Genomic DNA, 14,544 nt, shown 5'->3' with positions numbered 1-14,544 from the left:
CGAGGGGTTTTCTCTTATAGAAAAAGCTTTGAATAATTTTGAGAATCAGGATCCAAATGTTCATTTAGAGATTCTCAAAAGTAGCAACAACCAATCAAAGATGATATGCATTGTTATTGTATCATATGTAATGAAAAGAAAAAAAAATACAATGCAAACTTCCTTAGACCAATTCATCAAACCAGTGCCTTCAACCTCATGAACCTCCCCATCTCCATTGACTGTTTCTTCCCCCAAATGAAGAAGAAATGAAGGTTAAGAAATCCTCACTGAAGAAGACAATGACAGCCCGCCACCCCTGTAATTCCACATTGCCTCTCCTCCTCTCATCCATCTATAACTACGATATATTGAACATCACCATATTCACTACTGTCACTATCAGGTTTCATCTGACAGTTCAGGCCTACTACCTCATTGTAATTTCCAAATAAAAGACTCTGTACTACTTCATCATCAAGAAAAACCTCCACCATCTGTAGCACTTTGGTTACTGAAATTCTATCCCTTGACCTGTGATTATCCTGCAAGTTGGAAATCAAGTGCTGCCAATTGTATGCTAAAATACAGAAGACAAAAGATCCTTAAAATGGCAAGGGAAATACATTTTCTATTACAGCTGCCTAAAGAAACCCAAAGGAATGATGACTGAGGAGATCAGTTCCATGTCATGGATGAGACTTTTAATGACTGCAAAGAACAGTCCCACACAGTGAAGGGGTTAAGTTAGGTACAGGGTTTAGGTCTAGGTGAGGACCTGGCATCCTGGTTAGGTGGAGGGTCCAAGGGTGGTTTGATAGCCCCTTGGCCAAATAAGGATGCAGACACCCTACATTAGGTTAAGGTAGGTCAAAAGCTATATCTTATCCATTTTCTGTTTTTCCCCACCCAAAAACCCCACTTCCCCCCTCTGGGCCCCCCAAATTATAGGATATAAGGGTGGGGCCCACTATCTCTATAACTCCTTATTTTCTATCATAACCAAAGTCAGAAACACTCATAGCATACGGTAAAACACGGGAAAATTATGTTTTCAAGTGCAAAATATAACAATGGTTTACAGTAAAATTTTACCACTGAAGACTGTTGGGTGTCAGACTGGTTAACCAGTGGTTCATGAATAAAATTAACTTCCATGGTGGAGGGTGAGGACCTTCCTTGAAAGTACCTTTGAAATAACTAATTGACAAAGTTCATCACTGTCTTCTTCATCATCAGTTTCACTGTAGCTCCGTAATACCAAATAGGCCTATGACATTCTTCCCTATAATTTAAGGAAGCATTGCAAAGAATTAGGTAATATATGTTCCAGAAAATATATATGGGTATCTGAGTGAGGGTGAAGAAATTCTGTGAGGAATTTAGCAATGCAGCCAAAATAATCCACAGAGGAAGAAGAACAACTAAACCAAAGGTACCATAACTGCAAACTGAAACTGGCTTTTTCAAGTAATGCCTGATTTCCACAATCGCATGTAATATGTGAAAATTGTAACAAAACAACCAGTCAAGTTTCTGAATTTTCCTATGTACCCACAGTTCTGAGGGAAAATAGTAGATTACACTTCAGATAAGTAATCCATCCTTTACCATAATGCACTCAAAGAAATCAGATCAGGACCTAGGCTACACTTCCCCAATAGTATTAACTTTAACAACTTAGAAAAAATCCGAGTAGGTAACCACACCATCAGAAGAACTTTCGGTAACATAATTTGTAAAAGATACTTGCAATACTTTCGTACTACACATTAAGGAAACTTGCGATCACAACAAAACGCGGTTTAAAGTAAAATAACACCTCAGATTTGTAAGATAATAGGAGGATTTCCACTATTTCTAAAACTATTAATCTGCCATGTTTAGTACCAGCCTCTCAGGGACGAACACAAAGACACATAGCAGTACCTCCAAACGACAGCAAATTTCTCAAATTACCTTGCCAGTACTACATGATATACGTGCTATTTTGAATTTTTTGGTCAAATTATTCTATCAATAGGCGATAAATCTGTGGGGATCTCTTCTGCAGAATTGCCCTGACTTTCAAAATACTAAAGCATATGATAATTACTGTTTCACCTCAAGAATGTGATTATGGTATACGCTAAAGAAAACATCGACCATTAATTTTTAATCCCATTTCAATGACATTAACTATGGCGTCCTAATTTATCTTACCTCAAGGGTAAACGTAAGATTAGGATAACCCATCGTCGACTAGACTAGGCTACGTCAGCTATAGTCGAGCCTAAGCCACGGGTTTGTTAGTCAGACTTAGGCAGGAGAGAACTGAAACTTTTCTAACTCTGTTAATCTTCGTCGATAATTTAAAACATAAAACACATCACCTTAACCCCGTTCACATTACGCTTCCTTAAGTACTCACCTAGCATATTGCCACGGTAAACTATCTATCTATCTCTTGTACGTTCTTGTTTACAATTTACAGCTGTCAGCTGGAATATGACGTCATAAATTTAGGGATCGTTAATATGTTGATCTTCTTTGTCACACCAGCAATAATAAGCTTAGAATCGTTATCTAAACTTAAAATCTTATCTGTTTTTATAATTGTTAATATTAATGCTAAAAAGTATCATAAAAGATGTAACTGATACAAGGGATCGTGAATAGAATGTGATAATTTTGCTGTTCGCCTGGTCACCTATCTCACTGTTTTTGTCTTCAACGATCTCGATAATCTATTTAAACGTTCGCTTAGGTACCCTTGAGGCAGTGAAGAACCAACAGCAAGCGACTTCAACTTTGACTTTAACGCATGCATATATGTTTTAAAAATCACAGTAGATGCACGTGACTTCAGTGCATAAGCGAATCCAACAGGAAAATGACAGGCAGAAGTTCGGTACCAAGCGCTTTCACGTTTATTACCGGACAAAATTTTTGTGCCCAGACGATGTGTGTTAATAAACATGAAAGCGCTTGGTACTGAACTTCTGCCTGTTATTTTCCTGCGCGATTCGCTTATGCATATATGACATATATCGACAGCTAAGCGTAATCTCAACAACTAAAAAAATTAGTAAAAATCACTACTTACGGCGTTTCAGTGCTCCAGAAAAATCGTTCTCTATTCCTTTTCTTTGTCTGCATTTCCACTGAAAATCTTAGAAATAGCGACATGATAATCCTGTACAATAAGAGTCACCGTGTCTTTGTTTCAAATCACTCAAAGGAGAGCCCCTTGCTCTAACGAGGCCTATGGCTTCGAGCGAGAACTGAGACTGACAGGCAATGAACCCTATAGGAATGCCCTCATTTACAAAGATTTCCATTAGTTATATTGTCACTCAGCACTGCAAAGACGGTTCTGCTTAATAGCAGTAACGCAGTAAGTGTGCCAGGTTCAACATAACCAATAATCTGCTCATAATATGTGTTGCAGCGAACGGGAAAAACGTAATTAAGTAACAATTTCCTAGGAGTAGAGAGAGCGGTGTGTTGTTTGGTTTAGGCACATCACACTAAGCTGAGGCTTATACAGTGCTCCAAATCCCGTTTCATCTGGATCACTATCTTCACTGTTGTCATGGACGGATACGGGTTTGGACATAAACAGATTATACTGTGCACAATAACATGCAGGTATACACGTTCTAAATACTGTAATATGTTTCAGTAATTGATCTTTAAATCACAATATCGTTGTTGCAACTCATTTCGGCCATGATTTTTATCAATGCCAATTTTCTGTTGCTACTCTTACTGCATAAATAATTTTATCATACTATGATATTTGTGCAGTGCCAAAAGTACTAGACCTAAGTGCGGCGTTTAACATAAAGTATTACATAAGCTTGTAACAAACACATAAAGGGCGTTAAAGAAAATGCACTGAAATTGTTTACCTCATTCCATGTAAATAGGGGTTTATCATCTGAATAATAATAATAATAATAATAATAATAATAATAATAATAATAATAATAATTCGTATTAGTCTAGCTTGGTACACACACACACACACACACACACACACACACACGTGTGTGTGTGTGTGTGCGCGCCTCACTGTCTGTGATCCAAACTGGTGGTGGGAGAAGTAAACGAACACGTTTATTAGGGTTATAAAGATATCAACGAAGCTGGAACTTGCAGTGAAATTCAGCTCATTAGACGAGCTTTAGCTCAGCAGCTAATAAATACGCAGCTGCAAATTTTGTGAAGCTGTATCAGTTTTTGTACTGTTGAGAAATACTATCATTGTGGATCCATACAAAAATTTAACTGAACAATCCAACAAGGATCTTGTCTAAGTGAGGTTAATTTTGCTTTTATACACAGTGGCAAGAGTCTGAAATCCAGAGACTCTGGAATTCGAGCTAACCAAAATGACCTCCTTACCCACGATGCTGATTTTATTTGAATTTTACATATTTTACACATTTTTATCTTGTTCCATGTTAAATGGTTGGAAGCAATACTAGCATTTGCCTGGTGGCAATTGTTAGAACTATATCTCATATAGAATACTGGTATAGACAGCTCATTTAGCTGAAGGTCACAAAATTTAGTTAAGTATACCTTAGTTTTACCATACCACTGAGCTGATTAACAGCTCTCCTGGGGCTGGTACACAGATACAATAATAAACCAATATATCTAACTATACAATGAAGCTTCATATACACTATATATAATGAAGAATTCTGTGGCATATAATAACGCTGGTCATCAGTCCTGTGTTATTAATGATGTCACAGCTGTAATGCATGGAGGTAGCAGTACGTAATACAGGTCTCAAGCCATGAGGGGTAAAAATAAAATTGGTTGCTCGCTCGCCATATTTGTTTATTCCTCTTCGTACTAAAAACACTCACTAGGTGGCACTAAATGCAGTAAGGTGCAATTGATCCACAGAATAGTCCACACTCCACGCCTCTAGGACTCATACAGGGCTAGTACTCAAAGGAAACTCCTGCAATTTTAACTATACTTCCTTTTACAAAACCAGGATAACAGTCACAGATTAAGACTCTCAATAGGCTTTCATATGCAAGATTAACGCCTTATATGGGGTACCTGCATAGGCACAATGCTATCTGAAATATGAAGATTATTTATGCTGCCCTCATTCGGCAATCCGTTACTAACATCTACGGGAACATCAGTATCTACATCATCGAGCCTTCCTTCAGCTTCATTTCTAGTAGTGAAATTCTTAGTACTAACATTAAGAAATTTATCACCAGGCTCTGTGTGTTTGAAATGATCATGAGACCTAGCCTCAGGGGTTTCACATCTTGGACTGGCTTATTCAAACATTTGATCATGATGTAACAGGGGCGTGCACAAGGGGAAGGGGGCTTGGGGCGCTTGAGCCCCTTCCCTTTTTCTTCTTCATAGCTAAGGTGCCCTTTTTGTCAGAAATAATAATCTAATTGGATCATATCCTTTCAACATTTGTTCTTTTTAAATATATCGTATATTATGATATAATTGTAGCATGTAAAACGTGGCATATTTAATTTTCAAAAACTAAAAGAGTGCCCTTTTTTCCACTTGAGCCCCTGCTCTTCTGAAAGTCTATGCACGACCCTGAATGTCTGGCTACAAGATCCCATTGTTTAGTCCTTATTAAACATGAAATAGGTCCAGTGTTTTGTACTGCAACATCAGGTACATTTAGAGAACATATCTTAAAAAAAAAATTCCTGAAACAAACCTGCTCTACTTCCTTAGCACCAAACATGCTGGACACTTTTTCTTTGTAAAACGTTGCCTGAGCCACCTGCTGTCTCACTACGTAATTCTTAATATCAGTCTGATTTAATCGAATTTACCTGTAATTTGTCTTCTCAACAATTCACAGGGCGTTACTCTAGTGGTACTATGAGGTGTTATGCAGTAATCAAGCATAATTCTATTCAGTATCTTCAAACTTCCATCACATTCCTTAAGAGACTGCTTAAGGATTCCCACCGCATTTTTGCAAGCCCATTTGTAGAAGGATGATAAGGAGCATCAGTTATATGTAAAATGCCATTCTAGAAACAACATTCTTCACGAATAAAACACGGCCCATTATCACTTACAAGACCATCAGGTAGCCCATGTGTACAAAATAGTAATCTTAATTTAGAAATAGTTATCCTACTGTACACCCATCAGTTGGTATCACCCCCAACCATTTTGATTATGCATCTACTACAATAAGACACATATGACCATCCACAGGTCCAGTTTAATCCACATGCAACCAAGACCAAGGCTTGCTTGGAAACTCCCAAAGATGTAGAGGTTTAAGGACAACACTGTTGTAGTACTACTTACAAATAATACATTCACTGACCTTCTGCTCTGAGTCTATTAATATTTGGCCACCATATAAGAATGATGTGAACTTTTCATCCTAACAATACATTGCCGTATGTCATGCAAGCTCAGTTAGTTTTTCACATCCTTGAGCAGGTATCACAACTCTATGTCCCCACAGCTCACAGCCTTGCATTACATTCAGCTCATTTCTACGAGCATAGTAAGGTTTAAACTTTTCCCTGCTCACCATGTCCAATCCTGCAACATACTGGTTTTTACTACAGAAAGTGCAGGATCTCTATATGTCCACATCTAGTATCCTCTTCCCTCATACATGAATAATCCATCTGCTCCAGTAACATGACTTCTCCCAGTGGTAGAGGGTTAAAATCCTCTATTTTCCTGAGCAATCTGGATAAGCAATCTGTATTTGGAATTCTACAACTTGATTTATAACAAAGATTGTAATCATACCCAGGCAACAGCAATGACCGACGAATAATTCTGCCTGATGCAGTGTTGGACACACCCTTCATCTCGCCAAATAATCCTAACAATGGCTCATGATTGGTCCAAATGTCAAAGTGTCTACCATATACATATTTACTGAATTTAGGAGCAGCCCATATAACAGCTTCTTTCTGTGTTTGACTTGGAAGCAATTAGAGATGGAAGCATACGATATGGGTCTTAACACACTGCATAAGCTTTCTGTTCAAGTACAGCAATACTGTAGGCACTTGTTTCTCATGTAATGTATAAAGGTAGACTAGGACCATGGTGGGCAAGCAAAATACCAGACCCCAGTAACTCCTTAGCTTTCTTTTAAGCTTCCACTACCTCACTACCTCATATCCACTCAACTTTCTTTCTCTAAAACTCCTAAGGGAGCCATAACCTCTGATACACAAGGCAATATCTATAGTTGTACTTGACCATGCCACCGAAAGTGCCACTGAAAATGCTCATTTCCTGTTTACTCTCTAGTTCCTCATTGGACAAGTGGGTATCGTTCTCAGCTAGCACTCTGCTGGTCCCGCGTTCGATTCTCCGACCGGCCAATGAAGAATTAGAGGAATTTATTTCTGGTGACAGAAATTCATTTCTCGTTATAATGTGGTTCGGATTCCACAATAAGCTGTAGGTCCCGTTGCTAAGTAACCAATTGGTTCTTAGCCACGTAAAATAAATCTAATCCTTCAGGCCAGCCCTAGGAGAGCTGTTAATCAGCTCAGTGGTCTGGTTAAAATGGTATACTTAATTACTCCTGTTTATTCATTGGTCTAGAAAAATTCACATCAGCCACTATCTTGTCCTCAGAACTTTGGATACAGATAGAACTTTACCTTGTGTCCTAAATAAGTCACTTCTTTATCAGTAAATGGGGATTTCTCTCTCTATTTTTAACCCTTTACTAGCAAGTCTGCAAAACACACTGAAGGGTTTGTGGTGAGCTCCAGCAGTGAGGCCAATAATCAAAATATCAGCTAAGCACACTTCCACATTAGGAATAATCTTCAAAAATTTTACTGGAAAATGCCAACAAGGGTTTGACCATACTGTAAACCTAGTAACAGAAAACCATCTTTTATGGGTATTAATAGCCATGTACACTCGGCCAAGTTGGGATCAGTTTTTAAATCTTCGGACATATATTGCTCAATAATGCGACAGCTTTATAAGCTTTCAGTCTTATTGTGTTTGTTTTTGCTTGACCTCCTATAACTTTCATTCATATTCTACGATTCTGAAATCATTGATACTTGAATGCAATACAAGCTTTACAGTATTCGTTCAAGATGTAATTTGCAGCAACAGCTCTGAGCAAAATAAACATTTTTCGACATAACCTACCAAGTAACCTTACACAAATGAATTTATGGCCACAATGAACGGAATACTGCATAACCGGAAACGCGATCTTCCATAATGAAATCAAGAGTTAAATTTGAGCAATGTCCAACGAAAAGTGTGGGGAACAATAAAAACCATGCAATGTTTGATAGAGAGGAGGAGGAGGAGAGAGAGAGAGAGTCTGTTGTTGTGTAAGCCTAGGCCTATATGTAGAGCTACTCATTATGATAAATTTGTATAGTATATTTTAGCAATGCAGAGAGAGAGAGAGAGACTATGGCAACGTCAAGAAACATCCAGTTACTTGTGTTTTCCTGCCGAAGTTCTCGTGCTGCTCCTCACATCATGAATGCTCTTGATTTAAATAGATTTGGTCAACCACCTAGCTGTCACAACATTTACTGCCATTAATTCCAGCTGACTTTTCATACAAATATGAATCTAAAAATTAAAGAAATTAATTACTTCTGATGATTAAGCCTGTTTGAAAACGAGTAAATATTGCCGTTCTGATAAACAGTAAACCGAGATATCCACACACACTATCTTTTAGATCTCTATGAACAAAGTTATCCGAGAAATTCTGATTACTTCGGACATGTATGGGTGTTTTTAGTATGTGAAGTTTTGTTTTACAGATTTAACATATATGATATAATTTGCATTGTATTTTCATATTCTAGAGTAAATTTACCAAGATTATGTGTTTTCTGTGAGAAAAAAATTAAAATTCGATGAATGATATCTAACGAAAACTGTATCCTCACTTTCCTTACTGAGTGTACATCTGATTCTTCATCTTGTCTCAGGTGATGATATGCATGACTCATATCTAATTTAGTAAAATACAGATTTGGTTTGAACAAAAGTAGGGAAAATATCTTCAGGTATAGGTACTGGATACTGTTGTATATCACACACAGATCATGCTAGAAAATGTAGATATAACATTGAATCAAAGATTTTTTTGGAAAATAAACTTGTTCCTTAACCCTTTGTCCTGTATTCTGCATCTTTTTTGGATTTTGCCCACTGCTTTGCTAGACTAGGCTCCTTCTGTTAGGCCTCTTTCAAGTGTTCTTCTCCTATATCTGGGATGCTTGAAGCCACTGCCAGTTGCTTGTTGCTGTGTTTCTCCCACTGGACTTGGTCTTTGGTCACAACTGCTGCTGTCTTAGTATTAATCTCTCCAAATCTATCCCTGCATCAGTTTCCTCTGGCTAGTTCTTCCGGTTATCTAGCCCTACAGCTTTCTGAACCATCTCAGCTCAAATTTTGATAATTTTCGGGGGGTCTTTTATGCTTGTAATGTTGCCAAATATAAGGTCCTAAATAATGTTATCTGGCCACATGGTAGAGAGTATTTCCATATATCTTTGCAAATGGATATCTGTGAATATTCCTTTCAGTGATTCCTCAAACTCATTTCTTTTCAGTTCTTTGATCCTCAGTTACCTTACTTTTACATACAAAGTGCACTTTTACAACCTGTATCTAATATTTAAGTAACTTTCTCATTGCCTATATACCCTTCACTAACTGCCAGTTCCACCTTGCCATCTTTGACAGTAGTCTCAACTGGGCTATGTCAGAATCCTCACAAATAATGATAGCAGTTACCTCCCTCAGTTCTTCCACTACCGTTGCACTGGCTGCCTTTTGCTTGAACTTCTAGTGATCCTTACTCTTTACAAGAACACAGTTATTTGCTAAATGTCCTTGTTTGTAACACATAAAGCACATACCTTCAAGAGGAGCACAGTTCCTGGCTTATTATACACATAGCACCTGCCTTTACTTTTGTCAGTCAGGTTCAGTTCAGCCATCTTGTAGTCTTTGGGTCTCTGAAAACCCCACAAGACTTCTTCACTGGATTCTGGCATTCCATTAAGCTTAGCCTGTGAGCCTCAAAGTACCACTCTACAACCATCACCATCTTGCCAATATCTCTTGGTGGACACACTGCTATTTTGGTTGAACATGTAATGACAAACTGGTGACATGTTTGTTATATCATCAGATTTCTTGCTGCCTTCAACTGTATCATTTGGTTCAATCCATCTACTGAAATGTTTCTGTAGCCTTGTTACAATCTGATATACCCTCCTCAGTTCTCTCATATCTCTTCAACAATTATTTTTAGGTATCATAATTCAAAGTCTCATCAGAAGGCATGCTATAAAAAGCTAGCAGACCTTTACCTGTTAATAATGGACTTAGACAATTGGTTCACTTGTCCCTAGGCTCTCTCAAATTTTTTAATGAAAGTGTCCATGTCATGTCATGTTTTCCATCAAACTTAAGCAACTTGAGTTTTGCAGTGACTAAAGATAACCCTATTTATGAACTTATTCTTGGAAATATTCCAGGCATAAAGGCTGAGATGGGTGAGAAAACTGCAGGGAGCAGACAACCAAGGGACCAGCTAAAAAAAAAAATGATGTAGGGGGTATTGGGAAAAGTTTAGAACAAAAACAGCAGCAGTTGCGATCTGAGCCCAAGTTCACTGAGAAGAACATAGCATCAAGCCACTGGCAATGGCTTCTAGTATCCCAGATGTAGGAGCTCGACAGTTGAAAGAAGCCCAATTAACCAGCCTAGCCAAGCAGTGGCTGAGAGCCAAGACTGACACAGAATGCAGGACAAATTTTGATGGAGCTTTAAAGTTTTAGGTTATTAATGACATATATATTTTCCAAGGTAAGGTGGCAAGAGAAGTGTGGCAACACCCGCCCAATTACAAAGCTTGTTTGAAGGGTACACTCTTCAGATATTTAGAAATAGGGCGGAAGAAACCCCTCCCAACAGGCTCCTAAAATTGATCACCACAATAAACATTTGCCAGAACATCAAAATCACTAACTATGATGGCAATGGAAAGCTTCATTACTCTTGACAAAGACCTACATATAAACGAAGCTTTGGACAGGTTAAATGATATAGGTCCATATGGTCCAGCCCCAGAGAAAAACCATACTGCCACCCATGAAACTTTCTCTGTTGATTGTATGTAGGATCAGTACATACACTCCATCTGTCCTATTTTTGCTTTGTAAGTACAACTATCCCCAGCTCCTCATTTCTTCCATCCATTAACCCATAAAGTTTACTCTTTAACAACTTTGTATTTTGGGTTCCTCTGTCAAAAGCCCTGTTTATAGCCTCTCTTCAAACAAATTGAAAGCAACTGGTTGCAGTGTTTGTGTCAGCGATCTGAGGTCCTTCTGAAGTAACCCATTCCCCACATGCTGAAGTACAGGGAACACGCAGTGCCACTAAGTTTTCTTATGTATGATGAATTTTTTTTTTTATGTTTCAAGAGGGATTTTAGGGAAGAAATCTGATCTTTTGATCTAAGCAGCTATTCTCAGCTTAAAATGATTAAGAGAACCCAGGTAACACTCTGAACATACTGATAAAAGTAACTTTTATCTTGTTAGTTTAACTGAACATAATTTGTTAAAGTCGCCACTGGGACCTGCGAGGTCTTCAGCGCTGCAACGGAAATTTACAGTAAAAGGCTTGAAAGGTGTAACAAGAAGAAAACCCCGCAGTTGCACTATGAATCAATTGTTAGAGAGGGTGAGCAAAATGGAGGAAAGAGAATGAAAGGAGGCAAAGGTAAAAGAAACGAAAGGGGTTGCAAAGCAAGCAAGGACGCTGCATGACTAAGGCGCCTGCTGGCGTAACCGCATGAGGTGAACTGACGGCACTACTACCTACGTGGTACCACAGTTGTTTACAGACCTCCAAGAATGAACGACCCAGGAAGTCATGAAGAAGTCGCCTCTAATGATTAACTGGTGTCACATTGATTTGTTAATAGCGTGGATTGTACGACAACTTCGACTGAAGAATGTGCTAAACTTTGTTCCAAATTAATTAGTGATTAACAGCGAGTCAGGTAGTGATAACGAGAGCACCCTCTCTCCAGTGCATAAGAGGAAAAAAAAGTAAAAATGCTCGAGTTTTATGTACAGTATATAATGCTGAATGAGCTGCAACCCATGAAACTTACAGCCACGGCCGCCCGGTGGTGGCCTGTCCTATAGCGTTGCCAGACGCACGATCATGGCTAACCTTAACTTTAATTAAAAAAAACTACTATATGTCATAGGGTGCAATTTGCATGTTTGATGACTGGAGGGTGGATGATCAATATAGGCCAATTTGCAGCCAACTAGCCTCAGTAGTTCTTAAGATCTGGAGGGCGACAGAAAAGTGACGGACAAGACAGTTATCTCAATAGTTTTTTATAGAAAACTAAAACTAAACAAGGTAAAAAATGCTCCAAATTTTCTCGGCGCACCGAGTTTTCTCTACAGCAGCTACAACATATAACTAAGGTCACCGAATATAGTTCTATGTTTCGGTGGTCTCGGTATAATGCTGGAACCGCGGCCCATGAAACTTTTAACCACGGCCCGGGTGGTCTATCCTATATAGTTACAGAAGCGCTGATTATGGCTAACTTAATCTTAAATAAAATAACTATTGAGGCCAGAGGGCTGCAATTTGGTAAGTTTGATGATTGAGGATGATCAACATACTATTTGTGTTCTGTTCTAGCCTCAGTAATTTAAGATCTGAGGGGGAGACAGAAAAAGTGCGCAAGAAAAAGTGACGGACAGACAAAAGCTGGCACAATTGTTTTCTTTTACAGAAAACTAAAAAGTAAAAAGAAAAAGTAACGAAGGTTAAAGACTGAAACGGCGTGGAAAGAATACAGAATAGTAAAGAACCATTACAGTTACTTGATAGAAGGAATCTAAAATACACTATTACAATCAGAAAATGAATTTGAATAAGGTGTATTTACTTCTTGATGGTTGAATTGGAAATTTTTTTTGGGGGGAAAAAAGGGCTGCCTGATGATTCACTGATCAAGAACTGTCTGAGAGTTTTCTTGGAATTTTTGAGGGATAATGTTAAGGATATAAATGCCGCTTTTTTTGAAACCCCGAATCAGGTCAGCAATGACCGTGATGCCGGAGTAAGACTATCCAGATTCAATGGTTCACTTTATTTTATCAGAACTCAAAATGCAATTGGATTCAGACCAACTCTGAATTGTATTTTCATGCCCGAATAACGGTGAAAAAGTTATAGATACATGGGACTGTGTTTCCCACCCTGATAAAGTCTAAGGTATTGTTATACCAGTTCTGAGTGACTTTTTTATTTCAAACTCAAAACCAGACCCGTTCTGAATTGATTGTGATGCCTGAACATTTAATTATTCACCTGGAAAGGGCAAGCGCTTTACTGGATAGTCAATCAGCCTATTGGCAATTGTCTGTAAGGAATAGGATTACCCCTGTATTGTTTGAGTTGCACTGAATTCCCCTTCAGAGCTAGAATAACGTTTAAAATATCAAGCTATCAAGACCGTAAGTCCAAAATCTTTGAACAAATTCTTGTGCAAACACAGAAGGATGGAGTCAACACGAGACTGACTACAGATGGTTTCAAGTTATTTGAGACAAGCTACAATCGAATGTTGGTTTTATAGTCTTCAAATTTGCCGTCTTCAGATCGTGCAATAAGCTCCAACCTGATACCAGGAGGACTGAAAATATCAGTCCTTTCAAGGGACAGCTAAAGACTTATTTTCTGTGTTTTATAACAGTGTGGATTTAAAAATAAATATGGAACACGTCGTATGAATTCTCGAATGTCACTGCACAGCATCTCAGCGGAGTGAGACTAAAGAGGCTAATGTAATTCCTTCCATCACCCATCAATGGCTAAGAGATAAAGCATGAGAGTTTTCTTGATCATAAAAATACACATGGTTGCATGAAATACACTTTTTTCTCTCATCACATTTCTTTATAACAATAAAATTAATGAAAAATGCAAGTCGCTCATGAAAGTCCATGCCGTTTGGGAGTTACGACACAAAATATAAAACTTGCAATCATCAATGTCACCTGTCGGGTGGTCAGCGTTCATGCCCGTGATAACGGTACACCTTACCCAGTTCGTCGTCTGGATTTTCAAACTATTGATATCTTCGAATTTCTAAAACCATTTCCCATTATGACTACTTTTGTCAGACTCTAATAGCAGTCTCGCATCTATGAAATTACGTGAAATGCTTCAACATTACAAAAGGTTGAAATCAATGTTATTTAATTTTGGAGGGAATAAATTTTTACGTCTGGCATGCCACCTTGTTATTGCTTTCTCTGTGGCTAGTTAACTTACGATGAAATTGCAATAAATCGGCATAACATGGTACACCAAATCTCCATTTCCGCATTTTACTTTTCAATTATACATTCATTAAACTTTCGAAAAGCAAGAGCTTCTGATTCATGAATAAACGAAAAAAGCAGTACAAGACGTTTTCCGCTGGCAGCAGCCATGCAGTCGTGATTCGCGCGTTTAGTTTCCTCACAATTT

At 38.2% G+C, this 14,544-nt stretch overlaps 1 protein-coding gene across 6 annotated transcripts in view; it reads right to left on the bottom strand.

Annotated features, from left to right (window-relative positions):
* LOC136855405 (protein dopey-1 homolog) overlaps positions 1-3,495 on the bottom strand; it is a 91,297-nt gene extending 87,802 nt beyond the window's left edge. For 4 of the 6 annotated variants that reach the window (XM_067132395.1, XM_067132397.1, XM_067132396.1 and 1 more), the window contains exon 1: positions 3,065-3,495. In XM_067132395.1, the coding sequence (XP_066988496.1) occupies positions 3,065-3,147 (83 nt within the window). In that variant the 5' untranslated portion in view covers positions 3,148-3,495. Of the gene's footprint in view, positions 1-2,389; positions 2,519-3,064 lie in introns of those variants that run through there. The other 2 variants (XM_067132399.1, XM_067132401.1) reach the window with 1 other exon arrangement.
* Between the last annotated feature and the right edge of the window lie 11,049 nt (positions 3,496-14,544).

The sequence above is a fragment of the Macrobrachium rosenbergii genome, chromosome 31, assembly GCF_040412425.1.
Source record: "Macrobrachium rosenbergii isolate ZJJX-2024 chromosome 31, ASM4041242v1, whole genome shotgun sequence".
Classification (NCBI taxonomy): domain Eukaryota; kingdom Metazoa; phylum Arthropoda; class Malacostraca; order Decapoda; family Palaemonidae; genus Macrobrachium; species Macrobrachium rosenbergii.
This window is presented reverse-complemented; position numbering and strand designations above follow the sequence as displayed.